Source organism: Ranitomeya variabilis, chromosome 1, assembly GCF_051348905.1.
Source record: "Ranitomeya variabilis isolate aRanVar5 chromosome 1, aRanVar5.hap1, whole genome shotgun sequence".
NCBI classification, from domain to species: domain Eukaryota; kingdom Metazoa; phylum Chordata; class Amphibia; order Anura; family Dendrobatidae; genus Ranitomeya; species Ranitomeya variabilis.
In genome coordinates this window covers 790,672,402-790,691,137 of record NC_135232.1, presented here as the reverse complement: position 1 = coordinate 790,691,137, position 18,736 = coordinate 790,672,402, and the positions used below count along the sequence as shown (strand labels likewise).

Sequence of the window (18,736 nt, the reverse complement as noted above, 5' to 3'; positions counted from 1 at the left end):
GCTCGAAAAGCTATAGTTTTTGAAGGTCTCCATTCACTTTACCATGTATTGTACTGTATGTGGCAAAGAATAATCAATGTCTGATGAAATGGCAAGAAAATAAAAATGCTATTCAGCCATTGTTTTGGTGTTTTGTTTTTATGGCATTCATTATTTAGTAAAATGACCCAGCAACTTGATTCTTTAGGTCAATATGCTTATGGTGATACTAAATATGGCTAAGGCTACTTTCACACTAGCGTCGGCACGGGGCCATCGCTATGTGTCAGCCCGACGTGCCGATGCGTGTTGTGAATGTAATGCCCAACGTGGGCAGCGGAAGCAGTTTTACAACGCTTACGCTGCCCCATTGTATTGTCCACCGGGGAGGAGGGGGCGGAGTTTCAGCCACGCATGCGCGGTCGAAAATGGTGGACACGACGCGCAAAAAAGTTACATGTAACTTTTTTTGTGCCTACGGTCCGCCAAAACACGACGCAACCGTGTGTGTGGCACTCCGTCGCAATGCGTCGCTAATGAAAGTCTATGGAGAAAAAACGCATCCTGCGGGCAACTTTGCAGGATGCGTTATTTCTACATAACGACGCATTGCAACATGCGTCGAACGACGCTAATGTGAAAGTAGCCTAAGGCAGTTTTGTTTTTGTTTTTTTGTGAAAAAAAATTTGAGAAATTTAAAGGACAGTTAAAAAAAAAAAAACAAACAAAAAAAACCTTTGCTTTTGAGACCCGTAACTTTTTTTTTACTTTTCCACCAATTGATCGGTGAGCCTTTTTTGTCAGGGCAAGGTGACATTTTGGCGTACAAACAAACAACTTTATATTGCTTTTTTTTTTGGTGAGGTGTTTTGCGGCTAAAATGCCACAATTCTGGCACATTTTTGCACTTATTTTATTATAATCTGTCTTATGGAAGTGTCCATGCCAAATATTTGTTTAGTGTCTTTATTTTAACTGAGAAATTAACCCCTTCGGCCAGAGGTATATTCGTTTTTGCGTTTTCGTTTTTTTGCTCCCCTTCTTCCCAGAGCCATAACTTTTTTTTTTATTTTTCCATCCATATGGCCATGTGAGGGCTTGCTTTTTGCGGGATGAGTTATACTTTTGAACGACGCCATTGATTTTACCATATAGCGTAGTAAATAAAATTCCAAGTGCAGTGAAATTTCAAAAAAAGGTGCAATTCCACTTTTTTTTTTTTTTTTTACCATGTTCACTAAATGCTAAAACTGACCTGTATAGTTTCTATTTTTTAACCCCTTTATGACCCAGCCTATTTTGGCCTTAATGACCTTGCTGTTTTTTGCAATTCTGACCAGTGTCCCTTTATGAGGTAATAACTCAGGAACGCTTCAACGGATCCTAGCGATTCTGAGATTGTTTTTTCGTGACATATTGGGCTTCATGTTAGTGGTAAATTTAGGTCGATAATTTCTGAGTTTATTTGTGAAAAAAACGGAAATTTGGCGAAAATTTTGCAATTTTCACATTTTTAATTTTTATTCAAAACCATAACCAGAGAGTTATGTGACACAAAATAGTTAATAAATAACGTTTCCCACATGTCTACTTTACATCAGCACAATTTTGGAAACAATTTTTTTTTTTGCTAGGAAGTTATAAGGGTTAAAATTTGACCAGTGATTTCTCATTTTTACAACAAAATTTACAAAACCATTTTTTTTAGGGACCACCTCACATTTGAAGTCAGTTTGAGGGTTCTATATGGCTGAAAATACCCAAAAGTGACACCATTCTAAAAACTGCACCCCTCAAGGTGCTCAAAACCACATTCAAGAAGTTTATTAACCCTTCAGGTGTTTCACAGCAGCAGAAGCAACATGGAAGTAAAAAATGAACATTTAACTTTTTAGTCACAAAAATGATCTTTTAGCAACAATTTTTTTATTTTCCCAAGGGTAAAAGGAGAAACTGGACCACGGACGTTGTTGTCCAATTTGTCCTGAGTACGCTGTTACCTCATTTGTAGGGGTAAACCACTGTTTGGGCGCACGGCAGGGCTCGGAAGGGAAGGCACGCCATTTGGCTTTTTGAATGGAAGATTAGCTCCAATCATTAGCGGACACCATGTCGCGTTTGGAGAGCCCCTGTGTGCCTAAACATTGGAGCTCCCCCACAAGTGACCCCATTTTGGAAACTAGACCTCCCAAGGAACTAATCTAGATGTGTGGTGAGCACTTTGAACCCCCAAGTGCTTCACAGAAGTTTATAACGCAGAGCCATGAAAATAAAAAATAATTTTTTCTCAAAAATTATTTTTTAGCCCACAATTTTTTATTTTCCCAAGGGTAACAGGAGAAATTGGACCCCAAAAGTTGTTGTCCAGTTTCTCCTGAGTACGCAGATACCCCATATGTGGGGGTAAACCACTGTTTGGGCACAAGTCAGGGCTCGGAAGGGAGGTAGTGACGTTTTGAAATGCAGGCTTTGATGGAGTGGTCTGCGTGCGTCACATTCCATTTCCAGAGCCCCTGATGTGCCTAAACAGTAGAAACCCCCACAAGTGACCCCGTTTTGGAAACTGGACCCCCCCCCCCCCCCCAAGGAACTTATCTAGATGTGTGGTGAGCACTTTGAACCCCCAAGTGCTTCACAGAAGTTTATAACGCAGAGCCGTGAAAATAAAAAATAATTTTAGAGGAATGAAAAATGATGTTTTAGCAAGCAATGTTTTATTTTCGCAAGGGTAACAGGAGAAATTGGACCCCAATAATTGTTGCCCAGTTTGTCCTGAGTATGCTGGTACCCCATATGTGGGGGTAAACCACTGTTTGGGCACACGTCGGGGCTCGGAAGGGAGGGAGCACCATTTGACTTTTTGAACGCAAGATTGGCTGGAATCAATGGTGGCGCCACGTTGCGTTTGGAGACCCCTGATGTGCCTAAACAGTGGAAACCCCTCAATTCTAACTCCAACACTAACCCCAACACACCCCTAACCCTAATCCCAACCCTAACCCCAACACACCCCTAACCCTAATCCCAACTCTAGCCATAACCCTAATCACAACCCAACCCCAACACACCCCTAACCACAACCCTAATCCCAACCCTAACCCTAATCCTAACCACAACTTTAACCCCAACACACCCCTAATCCCAATCCTAACCCCAACCCACCCCTAATCCCAACCCTAACCACAACTTTAACCCCAACACACCCCTAACCCTAACCACAAGCCTATTCTTAATCCTATTTCCAACCCTAGCCCTAATTCCAACCCTAACCCTAAGGCTATGTGCCCACATTGCGGATTCGTGTGAGATTTTTCCGCACCATTTTTGAAAAATCCGCAGGTAAAAGGCACTGCATTTTACCTGCGGATTTACCGCGGATTTCCAGTGTTTTTTATGCGGATTTCACCTGCGGATTCCTATTGAGGGACAGCTGTAAAACGCTGCGAAATCCGCACAAAGAATTGACATGCTGCGGAAAATACAGCGCAGCATTTCCGCGCGGTATTTTCCGCACCATGGGCACAGCGGATTTGGTTTTCCATAGGTTTACATGGTACTGTAAACCTGATGGAACACTGCTATGAATCCGCAGCGGCCAATCCGCTGCGGATCTGCAGCCAAATCCGCACCTAATTCTAACGCTAACCCTAGTTCTAACCCTAACCCTAACCCTAGTTCTAGCCCTAGTGGAAAAAAAAATATTTTCTTTATTTTATTATTGTCCCTACCTATGGGGGTGATAAAGGTACACCACAGTGATCAAAATGTACATGGAACACATCTACCGGCCGGCCGATTCGGCGGGCGCACTGCGCATGCGCCCGCCATTTTGGAAGATGGCGGCGCCCAGGGAGAAGACGGACCGACTTCGGGAGGCTCGGTAAGTATGAGGGGGTGGTGGGGGGGTGGATCGGAGCACAGGATGGGGGGATCGGAGGACGGGTGGAGCGGACAGGAGCACGGGGGAGCGGACAGGGGGACGGAGGGGGGTACCGGACAGAACGGAGGACTGGGGAGGAGATCGTGGGGGGGGGGGGGGGCAGGACATGATTTCCAGCCATGGCAGATGCTATTGCAGCATCGGCCATGGCTGGATTGCAATATTTCACCATTTTCATAGGTGAAATATTGCAAATTGCTCTGATTGGCTGTTGCACTTTCAACAGCCAATCAGAGCGATCGTAGCCACGTGGGGGCAAAGCCACCCCCCCTGGGCTGAAGTACAACTCCCCCTCTCCCTGCAGATCGGGTGAAATAGGAGTTAACCCTTTCACCCGATCTGCAGGGACGCGATCATTCCATGACGCCACATAGGCGTCATGGGTCGGATTGGCACCGACTTTCATGACGCCTACGTGGCGTCAAAGGTCGGGAAGGGGTTAAGTGACAAAAGAAAAATCCAAAGTTTGTAATTAGAAAAAAAGCACCATTTTCTGGGGCCGGGTGAGGGCTGCCTATTTTTTTTTTTTTTTTTTTATATATTATATCATTTTGGGGTAGATATGATCTTTTGATCACCCATTATTGCATTTTATTTCAAGGCAGAAAAACCCCACATAATTCTGGCGTATTGATTTTTTTTTTTCCATTACGCCAATAAAATATATATATATATAATTTTTTTTTTTTTTATTTATTTATTTTTTTTTCAATTTGAATGGGACAAAAAAGGGGGTGATTTAAACTTTTACATTTTTTTGAAAAAAATTTTTTTTTCTTACTTGCTACAATAGTCTTCTTTCCTTTGAGACTTGAAGCTGCGATCATCTGATTGCTTGTGCTACATATAGCAGGGTTGCAGCCCTGCAATGTGTAGCAAAAATGCTCATCTGCTATGAGCGCCGGCCTCAGGGCGTCGCTCATAACAGTTCGGTGATGACAACCACAGGGGTCTCCCGCAGACCCCGGGTTGTCATGCGAACTCATTGGCGCCCCGCGGTCATGTGACACGGCCGCCGATGGACTGAACTATTGACGCACACCCGGGTTGCACGAGGTAAATGCTGCTGTCAGAGATTGACAGCGGCATTTAACATGTTAAAAGCCACAGATAAATCATGATTTCCCCCCTCGCTGCTTTTAGGGGCGCATGACAGCTGATCAGATCGGCTATTGTACTGGCAAAAGTGCGGGCTCCAAAGCCCACACCAAAGAAGGGGAGGCAACCTATGATGTATATATCATGGGTCGTGAAAGGATTAATTATTTTTTGCCCGGGTGAGCAAAAATAACAGGCCCTTAAATGCTAACTACCTTTTAATATCTAGCACCGATCTCTGCCATCTCAGATCAGTCACAGACCGCTCCTGATGGCAATTCTGTGGCTTCTGCTGATGTCTCGTCAACAGAACACCATCTTCTCTTCTGGTCTGCTCTGTTGATAAAGAGTGTCTGCCAGTGTCATGCTGATTGACAGGTGGCACTGAGGAGCCAAAATGAAGCAGGGGAATTGCCATCAGAGATCATCCCTGTGCAGCAACTACCTGCCTATTCGTTCTTGGCTACATACACAATGAGTACTGGATAAACCCTTTAGGCTATGTGCACACGTCCGGAATTGCCGTGGAATTTTCCGTGGCAATTCCGGAACGCCATGCCTCGGGAAATACACATACAGATTTGGCATTCGTATTCCCGCTAAACACTAGCGCTTTGCAAGCGTAATTAGCTGGCAGAATGCTAGCGTTTTCCAAGCTATCTGTAGCATCGCTTGGAAAACTGATTGACAGGTTGGTCACACTTGTCGAACATAGTGTTTGACAAGTGTGACCAACTTTTTACTATTGATGCTGCCTATGCAGCATCAATAGTAAAAAGATCTAATGTTAAAAAAAAGGTTATTCTCACCTTCCGATGGTCCCCGATCTCCTCTGCGGTGCACACGGCGGGTACCGTTCCCAGGGATGCTTTGCGCGAAGGACCTTTGTGACGTCGCGTGACCGCAATGCATCCCTGGGAACGGAAGCCGCCGTGTGCACCGCTGAGAGGCGGGAGGACTTCGGGGGCCATCGAAAGGTAAGTATATCACTATTTTTTTATTTGAATAATTATATTTTTTTTTTGTAACAGGGATATGGTGCCCTGTCCGTGGAGGAAAGTGTCCTCTCCTCCATCCTGGGTACCACTGCACATGATCCGCTTGCGTCCCGCATGGTGGGCATGGCCTCCTTTGGAAAGTAAGCGGATCAATGCATTCCTATGTGTGCGGAATCACCGCGATTCCATAAAATTAACATGCTGCTTTTTTTTCCGGAATGCGTTTCCGCTCCGGAAAAAAACGCAGCATGTGCACAAAAAATGCGGAATGCATTCTAGTAATAGGATGCTTAATGTAAACGTTTTTATAGCGGAAAACCGCCGAAAAATCCTGAAAGTTCGCTCACAGCCTTAAAGTGAACCTGGATTGTGCTCAGTAACCTACAGACACTGTCAGGTTGACTCCATTATACTGATTAAAATGATACCTTGGTTGATGAAATCCGTCTTGTAGTTGTTGTTTAATCTTTATTTTCAGTTAGATATACTTGTGCTCTGGGGCGGCCTGTGGGCGGTCTTTATGCATTGCTCTGCTTAGGTATTCATCTGTATGGCTTATGACAGGTCACTGATCCCTCAGTGACCTGCCCCCCTATTTTTCTTACTGAATATATAAATATATATATAAATAATTTGGTTTGAAAAAAAAAGCCGGATTACTTACCGGTAATGCTCTTTTAATGAGTCCACGACAGCACCCCACATGAGAGAGAGGGATCCGCCCCATAGGAACAGGAAACCTACAGAATAAAAGGAGGCGGTCCCCTCTCCTCCTCAGTATAGTTTACAGAGTACAAAAAGGGAACCGCAAAAGTTTTAGTATTAATTCTTATTCAGCAACATAAAATATCTTAAACTCTATACAACCATTATTTGTGAATTTAAAAGAAAGAGCTGTGCATAACTTAAAGAGGGTAGTAAATGGGTGCTGTTGTGGACTCATTAAAAGAGCATTACCGGTAAGTAATCCGGCTTTTTACCATTTGCCACGACAGCACCCCACATGAGAGATTTTCAGAGTCATTTATTTGGGTGGGATTACTGTACTAAGGACAGCTCTACCAAAGGTCAGATCAGAAGATGTAGATAGATCGAGTCTATAATGGTTGTAAAAGGTAGAAGGTGTAGACAAAGTTGCGGCCTTACATATTAAATGGATCGGTACATCTGCTTGTTCAGCCCAGGAGGAAGCCATGGCTCGTGTTGAGCGCGCTTTTATACCCACTGGAGGAATCTCGCCTTTTGACGTATAGGCCAAGCAGATAGCATCTCTGATCCATCGAGATATGGTAGCTCTTGTGACCCCATGTCCTTTCTTGTGGCCCTGAAAGGAGATAAACAGAGCCCTACTCTCCCTCCATGTCTGAGACCTTTCTATATAAGTTAGGATGGCTCTTCTGACATCTAAAGTGTGGAATTTATGTTGTTCTGGAGTTATAGGTGAATCAAAAAAGGAAGGGAGAAATATCTCTTGCGATCTGTGGTAGGTGGATTCTACCTTAGGGAGGTATGAGGGGTCTGGTTTTAGGACTATCCGATCATGAAATATCAGTAAGAAGGGTGGGTCTACTGATAGGGCCTGGGTGTCGCTAACCCTTCTAGCTGAGGTTAGAGCTACCAATAGGGCTACTTTATATGTCAGTACATTTAAAGGTATGGAATCTAGTGGCTCAAATGGGGAGCTGGTTAAGGCCTCTAGTACTAGATTTAAATCCCACGGAGGTAGACGGGGAATATGGACCGGTTTACTACGTTCACAAGATTTTATGAATCTGGAGATCCACCGACTAGCTGCTATATTGCATCCATATAGGGCTCCTAATGCCGAGACCTGAACTCTTAAGTTATTTACAGATAGGCCTAATTCTCGGCCTTTTTACAAGAACTCTAGAATAGGTGTGATCGGAACTTGCTTGGTGAACGGTACTGTGTAAAAATCTAAAAATTTATTCCATACCCTACTATATATTAGGGTGGTAGATCTTTTTCTGCTCAGTAAGAGGGTGTTTACTAGTTCTACTGAGAACCCTCTTGAACTTAATAGTTGCCTCTCAAATTCCACGCCGTCAAGTGAAGACCTTTCACTTGCGGGTGGAAAAAGGAGCCCTGGAACAGCAGCTCCTTGTCTGATGGGAGAATCCATGGGTCGCATAGGCACATGGTCTGGAGACAAGAGAACCATGGTCTTTTCGGCCAGAACGGTGCAATGAGGATCACTCTTGCTTGATCCCTCCTGATTTTTCTGATCATTAGTGGAATCAGAGACATCGGAGGAAAGGCGTATGCCAGTTTGAACCTCCAAGGATGGTGGAGAGTCCAATATATCTGGGTGATCCATGAAGTTCAGGGAAGCGAACCTTTTTACTTGCCGATTGTCTCTTGTGGCAAATAGGTCTATTTGTGGTATCCCCCATGATTCTGTTATTCTGAATATGGATTTGTTTAAGGTCCATTCCCCTTGACGTAACTCGTTCCGGCTGAGGTAGTCTGCCCTGATGTTCTCTACACCTCTGATGTGCAGGGCTGTTAGGGATGCGAGATGAGTCTCTGCCAGCTGGAAGATGTCTGCTGCTATGGTCATTAGACTTCCTGACCTTGTACCACCCTGACGGTTCACATATGCCACTGTGGTGGAATTGTCTGAGTAAATTCTTACATTTGCTCCTTGAATCTGCGGAAGAAAATGATTTAAGGCATATTCTACCGCTTTTAACTCTTTCCAATTGGAGGAACACACCAATTCTGCCTGGTCCCAAGTATCTTGGGCCAGACTATCTTCCATATGCGCACCTCATCCAATCGGGCTGGCGTCGGTGGTAATTATCTTAGACGGGTCTATTATCCATGGTACACCCCCTGAAAGGTGTTCCATATCTAGCCACCAGGATAGAGATTCTAAGACATCTTTGGAAAGAGTTATTTTACTTTCCCTGAGCTGACAATACTTCATACTGTAATTGACGGGTATGAAATTGTGCCCACGGTACAGCTGGGATACATGAGGCTAATGATCCCAGTAAGGACATGGCTTTTTTTAGTGCCATGTAGGGGTTGTTTATTGCCTCTGATACCCTCGATTGTATAGTCAGTCTTTTTGACTGAGGAAGGAAGCATTTCTGACTTACGGAGTCTAGCTGGATTCCTAGAAATGTTTGAACGGTTTCTGGATTCAGCCGGGACTTTTCGAAGTTGACGATCCAACCTAACTCCTGTAGGGACGAGATCGTATTAGATAAACGAGCTTTACACTGAAGTATAGAGTTTCCTACTACTAAATAATCATCTAGGTAGGGTATTATCAAGGTGTCCCGTTGGCGTAGGTGAGCCATCACTTCTAATATCACCTTAGTGAAGATGCGGGGAGCCATAGAAAGCCCAAAAGGCATTGCTACATACTGAAAGTGACGAACCTGTCCCTCCAGGATGACTGCTACCCTTAGGTACTGCTGATGCTCGGCATGTATAGGAAGATGATAATAGGCATCTTTTAAGTCTATTCCGGCCATGACACACCTAGGGATTAAGAGTTTTATGGTAGAACTAATGGATTCCATTTTGAAGGTATGATTACGTAGGAAGGAATTTAATTTTTTGAGATTTATGATGGTTCTGAACGAACCATCTGGCTTATTGATCAAGAATAAAGGGGAATAGAACCCTTTCCCTTCTTGATCCTGGGGAACTTCTATCAGGACTTTTTTAGATAGAAGAGATAGGATCTCTGATTCCAGAGCCCTTTGTTGATCTCGTCCTTTTGGTGATGTTACTATAAAAGAATCCCAAGGGATTCGATCAAACTCCAATTTTAGGCCGTATTGCACAATGTCCAGAATCCATTGGCTAGATGTTATTTGTTCCCATTTGGGAAGGAAGAATTTTAATCTGCCGCCCACTTTCTGGTTAGCGGTATTTGCGTATTGGATTATGGGATCCGCTAAAAAAGGCACCTTTTTGCTTTGGGTCTTTCGTCTCCCATCGCTCCCTTTGCTCGAACGGTTTGTTCCTGGTAAAGGGGCGTCTTCTGAAGGCTCTCCCTGGCAGGGGATCGCACAAAGTTTTGCTTTGTCCTGTGCGTCCCCTTTCCAGTTTTTTAACCAGAGTGCTCGCCGGGCTGTGTTCACTAGGCCGGCTGACCTGGCTGCTAGGCGTAGCGAATCCACGGAGGCATCAGCCAGGAATGCTACTGCTTCTTTAATTAGAGGGAATTTCGGCAGGATTGACTCTCTCGAAGTTCTACCTCTAATCTGTTCCTCCAGTTGCTCCATCGACACTAGTAGCGACCTTGCAGTGCAGGTACTAGATATGGTGGGCCTAAACGCCCCCGTGTTAGCTTCCCACGATCTTTTTAGTAAAGCTTCTGCTTTACGGTCCAGCGGGTCTGTCAGGACCCCGGAATCCTCCACTGGTAATACCGACTGCTTGGTTGTAGAGGCTACTGCGGCATCAACCTTCGGCACCTTTGACCAGGAGTTCAGCTCCTCGTCGCTGAAAGGATAGCGTCTTTTAGAGGATGATGGTAGGAAACCTCTTGTGTTTTGCTTCTCCCATTCTTTTTTAATAATTTCTTTAATAGTTGGTATGACGGGGAAGGATCTACGTTTTTTCTGCCCTAACCCCGCAAACATTGTCTTGAGCTGATTTTTTCTCCTTCTCGTCTGAGCACCCCATCGTGCTCCTGACAGATTTCACTACATTATCCACACTGCTATTGGGAAGACAAAGCCCCCCTTCAGTTTCGGATGAGCTCGGCTGAGATCCTGATTCGTCCGAGGATATATGCACATCCTCTGACTCTGAACTAACTGGAGATCGGGACCTGCTAGGCCAATGGGTACTGGTGCTACTTGTCTGCGCCAAACCCTGCATTTCTTCCCAGATTATGGCTCTGACATCTGATGGAGTCATTATATTCTCCTGCCGCAAGGTTTGTATGATACATTCTGAACATAATTTTTTAGCAAAATCATCCGGGAGGGGCTGCGTACATAAAGCAAATTCCTTGTGCTTGGACTTGTGTGTCCTTTTCTTAGTCTAGAGGAAGGGATACAGGAGGAACATATATCAGCATATAGGAAGAGATTCTTTTAAAAACTCACCCAGTGAAGCTGACAGGTACCGGTTCTGGAGGCGGATTTTGTTTGGTGGTAGATCCCTTCTCTGGAGGTCGACCACCACTCTTTGTGCTGCTCCTAGTGCTTCTCTCCTTGCTGGGAGAACGCTGTTCTGCTGCGGGCAAGTGCGCTTCGTCGGCCGGTGAAGCCATCTTACACACACCGGTCCGACGCCAGTGCTGCTTTTTAAATCTGCCGCCGAATTCTCCTGCCTCCCCGGACCGACCCGGAAGTGCTCCAGCGACTTCCGGGTTAGACGCGCCGCTCTCACTTACCATGCGGCGGTCAGAAGTATTAAGCTGGCCGCCGCAGCGCGCGCGTCCTCATGGTGCCGGGCGGACCCACGGTGACCGGACCCGGACCATGGATGTTTGGCCAGACGAGGGGGGAGGCTGCAAGCAGGGGCTCCCCCGCCGCTGCTAATGGAATCGCAGCCCCTGCTGTTCCCTCGGACACCGGCGCAGGCGGGTGCATGGCCCAGGGATCCTCTTCATCTGTAGGTAAGCCGGGATCCCTATAGGAACAGGAAACCTAAACTGAGGAGGAGAGGGGACCGCCTCCTTTTATTCTGTAGGTTTCCTGTTCCTATGGGGCGGATCCCTCTCTCTCATGTGGGGTGCTGTCGTGGCGAAGGGTAAAAAAAAAAATTCACATTCATCCGGCAGGCGGCATCTACACTGTAGCCTAGAGGAGATCATATACATATTTTCATTTTAAGTCAGATATTTATTTTCTCCAGACAAAATGGCACTGGCGACATCGCCTGCTCAGTAGCAGCTATCGTGTTTTGATAGATGCTATGTCGCCATTTTGGCAGAGGAAAAAAAATTAGGCTCCATCAAGATGGCGACGGCAGCGCCTGCGCAGTAGCATCTATCAAAACGCGATAGATGTTACTGGTCAGGCGTGGCAGCCAGCCCCATTTTGTTTGAAAAAAAAAAAAAATCTTAAAACAATGTCTAAAGAAAACAAAAATATGCATTTTATCCACCTTATCATGCTATAGTGTAGGCGCCGCCTGCCTGATGAATATTATTTTTTTATTTTTTTCCAAGCCTTAGTATATTCAGTATGTAAAATAAGGGGCAGGTCATTGAGGGATCAGTGACCGGGCATATTCCATGCAGATGAATATGTAAGCAGGACACCACATAGAGACCCCCAACAGGCTGCCCCGAAGCACGAGAATCTCCTTAACTGAAAACTATACATGCTGATTAAGCAACAAACACAAGATGGATTGCATCACCCCAGTTATCATTTTAATCAGTATAACTGCACCGACCTGACACTGTAGGTTACTGAGCACAATCCTGCTAAGTTTGCTTTAAGATCACAAAGTAGCATAATTGGGAATTATGGGAGCCCTCTAATCTGCACATATTATATATCTTTTGTAATTGCGCTTCTTTTGTGGCTATTTGACTACCTACTTTCCTTGCTTGGCTAACTATACAATCTGCATTTCTCTTAATTTGTTGACGGCCAGCTACAAGACCCTTATAAAGTGGTGATTGATTATGATTTAATCATAGAAACTCTTAAAAGCATTTTTAAGATCTCAATGTTAGGATTTACTTCCAGGTTCCAAAATTAGATTTGTCATCCTTTTTTGAAAATAATGCCAAAAAGGGCATTTTATACAGCCTGTGCGTGAGGTAGATACATATATACACAGCCAAGGCAAAACTGTAGATCTGTATTTCTTTTTGTGGTTAATTAAAATTTACAAAACTTAATACTGTTTTGACATTTTTCTGTGAATGGCAGTGAAACAGAAGATGTACAGATTCTAGAAAATACAGATGAAGCCATACAGGAGAATATAATTGTTGAGAAACAAAATATACAAGAGCGTAGAAAACTTGGTAAAATGAAATTGTTTCAGTTCTGCGAGAATTACCGACCAGCCTACTGGGGCACATGGAACAGATCAAGCACAATGATAAATCCAAGGAAGCCATGGACTCAAGACACTGTAAGTCTCATATTTTAATTTTTTTATGTTCACCTACCAACATTTACTCCCTAGGGAAAGGAAAACTTCTCTGTGATTGCTATGGACAATGCCTTTTTTCCCCTAATATCAGTTAAAAGGTACATATATCATAGGGGATTTAAATCTATGCTTTTTTTTGTTTTTCTTCCAGGCATGAAAGTATGATGACCTTCTGTATTTTCCAGAATTATCCTGTGTTTTTGGCCTCTTTTTTTTTTCCTCTATTACCTGTATCTACCGCTCTACTTTTTCTATACGGGTCTCGACTAGCAATAACTTATTTTCCCACTTGTATATTAGCCACATGTTAGTCTGGGCTACACATAATGGACATTAGCCGTCATTGTGATTTTCAGTTTGACCATTTTTTTACATAACAAATTCAGTACGTGCGTGTGGGGGCTGCGCGAACGATTGCTGCTGGATGTCAGCTGATTCTATCAGCTGACACCCGACACTAGGTCTGACCGCTCCCAACACTTCAACCCCTGAAATGCTGCGACCGAACACAGTTGCTTCATTCTGGAAGCCGGCAGAGGGCTTTGCATCGGAGACCCCGCTGCATGACGTGGGGTCCCAATCGTTGCCATGGTGATGTGATGTCATGAGCTAGGAAACTTGCTGTCAGTGCAGCACTTTATCTGCATGCTATAGAAGCAGTCAGCCTGCAAAAAAAGGTAGTCCCATAGTGGGACTAAGTAAAAAAGATAGAAGTGTCCTCTTTTTTTTTTTAACCCCTTCATGAACCTAGCTTTTTTCGATTTTTCGCTCTCCTCCTTCCCAGAGCCATAACTTTTTTTTATTTTTCCATTAATATGGCCATGTGAGGGCTTATTTTTTGCGGTACAAGTTCTACTTTTGAACATCATCATTGGTTTTAGCATGTCGTGTACTAGAAAACGGGTAAAAAAAATCTAAGTGCGGTGAAATTGCAAAAAAAGTGCAATCCCGCACTAGTTTTTTGTTTGGCTTTTTTGCTAGGTTCACTAAATGCTAAAACTGACCTGCTATTATGATTCTCCAGGTCATTACGAGTTCATAGACACCAAACATGTCTAGGTTCTTTTACTCTGTCGCCTCATTGGGGGACACAGGACCATGGGTGTTATGCTGCTGTCCACTAGGAGGCGACACTATGCATAATCTGAAAAAGATTAACTATGGCTCCTCCTCTGCAGTATACACCCCTGGATGGCATCAGCCTTCTCCAGTTTTTGCTTAGTGTCGTATAGGAGGCACACCTAAAAGATTTTTTTTCCGACGGGATTACAGATGAAGAAAAGAGGGTCTCCTGTGAGACTCCCGGCATGGCTCCTTCCTCGGCCTCCTATTATGGGGTGCTCAGTTGAAGTAGAGATGGCTATTCCCCATGTCGCTCCTTCCCCAGTCCCTCGGGTGCTGGTTCGAAGTCGAGACCCCCCCTCCTTCCTGGGTTGAGGTCGAGGCGAGGATAAAGGCCCCTGAAGGTGTGACAACAGCACCCTCCCTAATCCCCCTCTGGGGGTATTAGGTTGAGACGCCTCAGGTGGGGCCTGTACAGGCAGCACTCTACAGCTCCCAGCAATGGGCCAGCACACTGCGCCTGCATCCAGGGACCCCAGCCCAGCTGCGGGCTCCTGTTGGGGCCGGGGGGAGTGCAGGCAGGCATGGCACAGACACACAGGGCTCCCTGCACCCCTGTCTCTGCGGCAGCACCAGCTCTATACTGCCTCAGGGAGACCCCAACCGGGCTCCCCTTCCGCTCATAGCCCCTCCGCCATCCTGCCTTTAAATCCGGGGGGTCCGGTTCAGATCCGACCCCCTCCTGGACTTTCGCGCTGTCCTGGAGCCCTTCTGCGCCTCAGGCATCTAATTTAGGCCCCGGCTTCGGCCTAGCTGAAGCCGCCACCTCCTCTCTCCCCCCCGGCCCGCCCCCCGGATGACAAATATGACACTCTACAGTGTCATAAAAAGGGTGGATCGAGACAGAAGGGGCGCGTTTTTACACAGCCTTGCCGCCTTTTTCCAGCTCTTCGCCCCCTTCTCCCCCTTCCTCTCCTTCTCAGCAGCCATTTTCTGCTGCAGGATTAACCCTGCATCTCCCGGTCTGCAGGACCAGGCAGCCAGTCTCCGGGGGGCACAGGACTGTGGATCTTCGGCGCTGGACCTAGGGGCACACTGGTGGGGTAAGATCACAGCTGGGTTTTTTACTCAGCTGTGAATCCATATTACCTATAAGGCTCCCCTATAGGTTTCTGTACCCCTGTAAGGTCCTCTGCCGGCAGCCCTTCTGCACTCTGTGCACTATGCCGGGCTCAAGGTCCAAGAGAACCAAGCAGAACTGCTATTATGCATTCTGCACAGCCTGCGGGACCGCTCTCCCCAGTGGCAGCACGTACCCGCATTGCCAGAACTGTATACAAACTAATGCGTCAGAACCCCAAGAAGCCCCTGCCAACGCCTCAGTGTCTAATGCCACGCCAGAATGGGCTACTCAGATATCGCAATCTATGACGCAGTCTATAGATAACCTAACCTCCACATTGCTTCAGGCTCTGCAGGGTCCTGCCTCGGCTATGACCGTTACCCAGCAAAGGGAGAGCTTGACTCAGGAACAAGATGACCCTGGCACATCCACGTCTAGGTCAGGACGCAAGCGGACCCATAGATCAAGTTCATCTGCATCATCCCATAGCACACGATCATCCTCCTCTAGGGAGAGACACCGTAGCTCCAGGTCATCTAGACCGTCCCATTCCAGGGATAGACAATGCAGATCTCCGCAATCCCCGACCAGAGAAGGCCTCCTCCCCGGCTCACTCTGCAGGGGATGCCTCAGTGATACACAGGATTCGGAAGGCATCTGCGACTCTGACTCAGACAGGGAAACGGAGGGGTCCCTGATCCCAATCCCTCCTAGCAATACAGCGCTAGTTGAGGACATAATCTCTTCCATCCATCGGGTGCTGGACATTTCTGATCCGCCACCAGAGGCCCCAGAACATAAGATTTTATTTGAAGGGCCTCTGAAGCCGCCTAAGGTTTTCTCTAACCACCCAGAGTTTAAGGCGATCCTTAAAAAGCAGCTCTCACAGCCTGAGAAAAAATTTGCTAATCGCAAATATCTGGAGGCGAGGTTCCCCGTCCCACAGAAGGACACCAAGGAATGGACAGATCCACCCGAAGTGGACCCCCCAGTCTCTAGGCTAGCAGCACAGACCCTCCTTTCACTGCCAGATAGCTCAACCCTCAGGGATGCAGCAGACCGGCAGGTAGAACGCATGGCTCGTTCAATTTTCGAGGCAGCAGGGGCATCCCTGGCTCCCGCGTTCGCCTCAGTTTGGGCTGCCAAGGCCATTCTGGCCTGGGCAAAAAATTTACAAGCTCTCCAAGCATCCGCTCCTGAGCTGTCGGACCAAGCGGTTCAAATAGCAGTTGTAGCAGACTACATGCTTCATGCAGCTCTGGATTCAGCAAGGGGAGTAGCGGGGATAGCATTCGGCGTATCCTCTGGCTGCGGGAATGGAAAGCGGATGCAGCCTCAAAGAAGTCCCTCACGCACCTCCCCTACCTCAGTGGGAGACTTTTCGGTGAACAGTTGGACACTATGATATCCAATGCTACTGGGGGTAAGAGTACTTCTCTTCCCCAACTCAGACCTAAACGGACTTACAAGAAGCGTAACCAAACTCTATTCCGATCCTTTCGGAATTCCTCGGGCTGGTCCGTCTCGCGTCCAGCACAAAATCGTAACCGCAAAGGTCGGACAAGACCTGGCAGTCAATAGCAGGCCAGCCTAAGCCCAGAGGAGGAAAATCTCAGACTTTCTCCTCATCATGACTCACGTACTCCGGAAGACCCCACACTAGTAGGCGGCCGACTTTTGCTCTTTCATCAAGTCTGGCTGACTATTACAGAAGACAGGTGGGTCAGGGAACTAGTGTCTTCCGGATACAAAATAGACTTCACCTCCAACCCACCGAACCGATTCTTCCTCTGTCCCCCCAAAACCGCCAGCCAAGGCTCGTGCCTACCACCAAGCGGTCTCCTCCCTTTTTCAAGCAGGAGTCATAGTACCGGTCCCCACGACCGACCGCTTCCGAGGGTTCTACTCCAATCTGTTCGTAGTTCCCAAGAAAGGAGGCAGCGTACGGCCCATACTAGACCTAAAACAGCTCAACAAATATGTACGGGTCCATCACTTCCGCGTGGAGTCCCTTCGGTCCATCATTGCGTCCATGGAGAAGGGAGAATATATTGCCTCCATAGACATACAAGACACATACCTGCATATACCCATTGCACCTGCCGATGAGAGGTTTCTCAGGTTCGCAATAGGCCAGGACCACTACCAATTCGTGGCTCTCCCTTTCGGACTCGCCACGGCTCCCAGAGTGTTCACCAAAGTCATGACAGCCACCATGGACGTCCTGCACTCCAGAGGCATAGTTGTCGTTCCATACCTGGATGATCTACTTATCAAGGCTCCCACCTTCAAGGACTGCGAGCTCAGCGTCTCAATCACAACCGATACTCTGTCGCATGGGCTGATTAATCAACCTACAAAGTCATCACCAACCCCGAGTCAGTCCCTGACCTTCCTGGGAATGCTATTCAACACCTCCAGGGGTCTAGTGCTCCTTCCCAAGGACAAGGCACTGGCTCTCCGCCTAGGAGTTCGCACCCTCCTCCGCAAACCCCCTCGATCTCTCCGGTTTGCCATGAGAGTCCTCGGCAAGATGGGGGCAGCAATAGAAGCGGTCCCATTTGCCCAGTTTCACCTCAGGCCTCTCCAACTAGCCATTCTCAAGTCCAGGGAGAGGAATCCTTTTTCTCTCGACAGGGAGTTCCGGCTAACGTCGTCAACCAGGAGGTCCCTGCACTGGTGGCTCAAGCCAACCTCGCTAGCAAAGGGGAAATCCCTTCTCACAGGTCAGTGGAAGGTTCTGACCACCGACACGAGCCTGACGGCTTGGGGTGCGGTGCACCTACACCACAGGGCAGGTGGTCCCCAATGGAAGCGACCATGCCCATCAACATCCTGGAAATTCGTGCCATCCTCCTGGCATTGAGGGCCTTCCATCTCTTACTGGCAGCCTCTCACATCAGAAGACAATGCCACGGCCGTGGCATATGTGAATCACCAAGGGGGGACCCGCAGTACCCAGGCGATGCGAGAAGTGTCACACATCCTCCGCTGGGCGGAGGACACAGGGTCGGTTCTTTCGGCGGGCCACATTCCGGGGGTGGACAACTGGGAAGCAGACTTCCTCAGCCGACAAGGAATAGACTCGGGAGAGTGGTCTCTCCATCCCGAAATTTTTCGCCAGATCTGCCATCGCTGGGGGACCCCGGATGTGGACCTAATGGCATCCCACTTCAATGCCAAGGTCTCCAACTTCATGGTCAGAACACACGATCCGCGGTCGCTCGGAGCACACTCTCTGGTTTAGGACTTGACTCAGTTCCAGCTTCTGTATATTTTTCCACCTCTCCCCCTGATATCCAGAGTGGTGAGGAAGATAAAACAAGAGGGAGTTCCAACCTTCCTAATTGCACCGGACTGGCCCAGACGTACATGGTACGCCGACATCGTACAACTTACAGGAGACGCCCCCTGGCGTCTCCCCGA

At 47.0% G+C, this 18,736-nt stretch overlaps 1 protein-coding gene across 2 annotated transcripts in view; it reads left to right on the top strand.

Moving 5' to 3' along the window:
* CHAF1A (chromatin assembly factor 1 subunit A) overlaps nucleotides 1–18,736 on the top strand; it is a 188,731-nt gene that overhangs the window by 115,240 nt on the left and 54,755 nt on the right. For both annotated transcript variants that reach the window (XM_077273072.1, XM_077273064.1), the window contains exon 8: nucleotides 12,897–13,104. In XM_077273072.1, coding sequence (XP_077129187.1) covers nucleotides 12,897–13,104 — 208 coding nt within the window. The remainder of the gene's footprint in view (nucleotides 1–12,896; nucleotides 13,105–18,736) is intronic.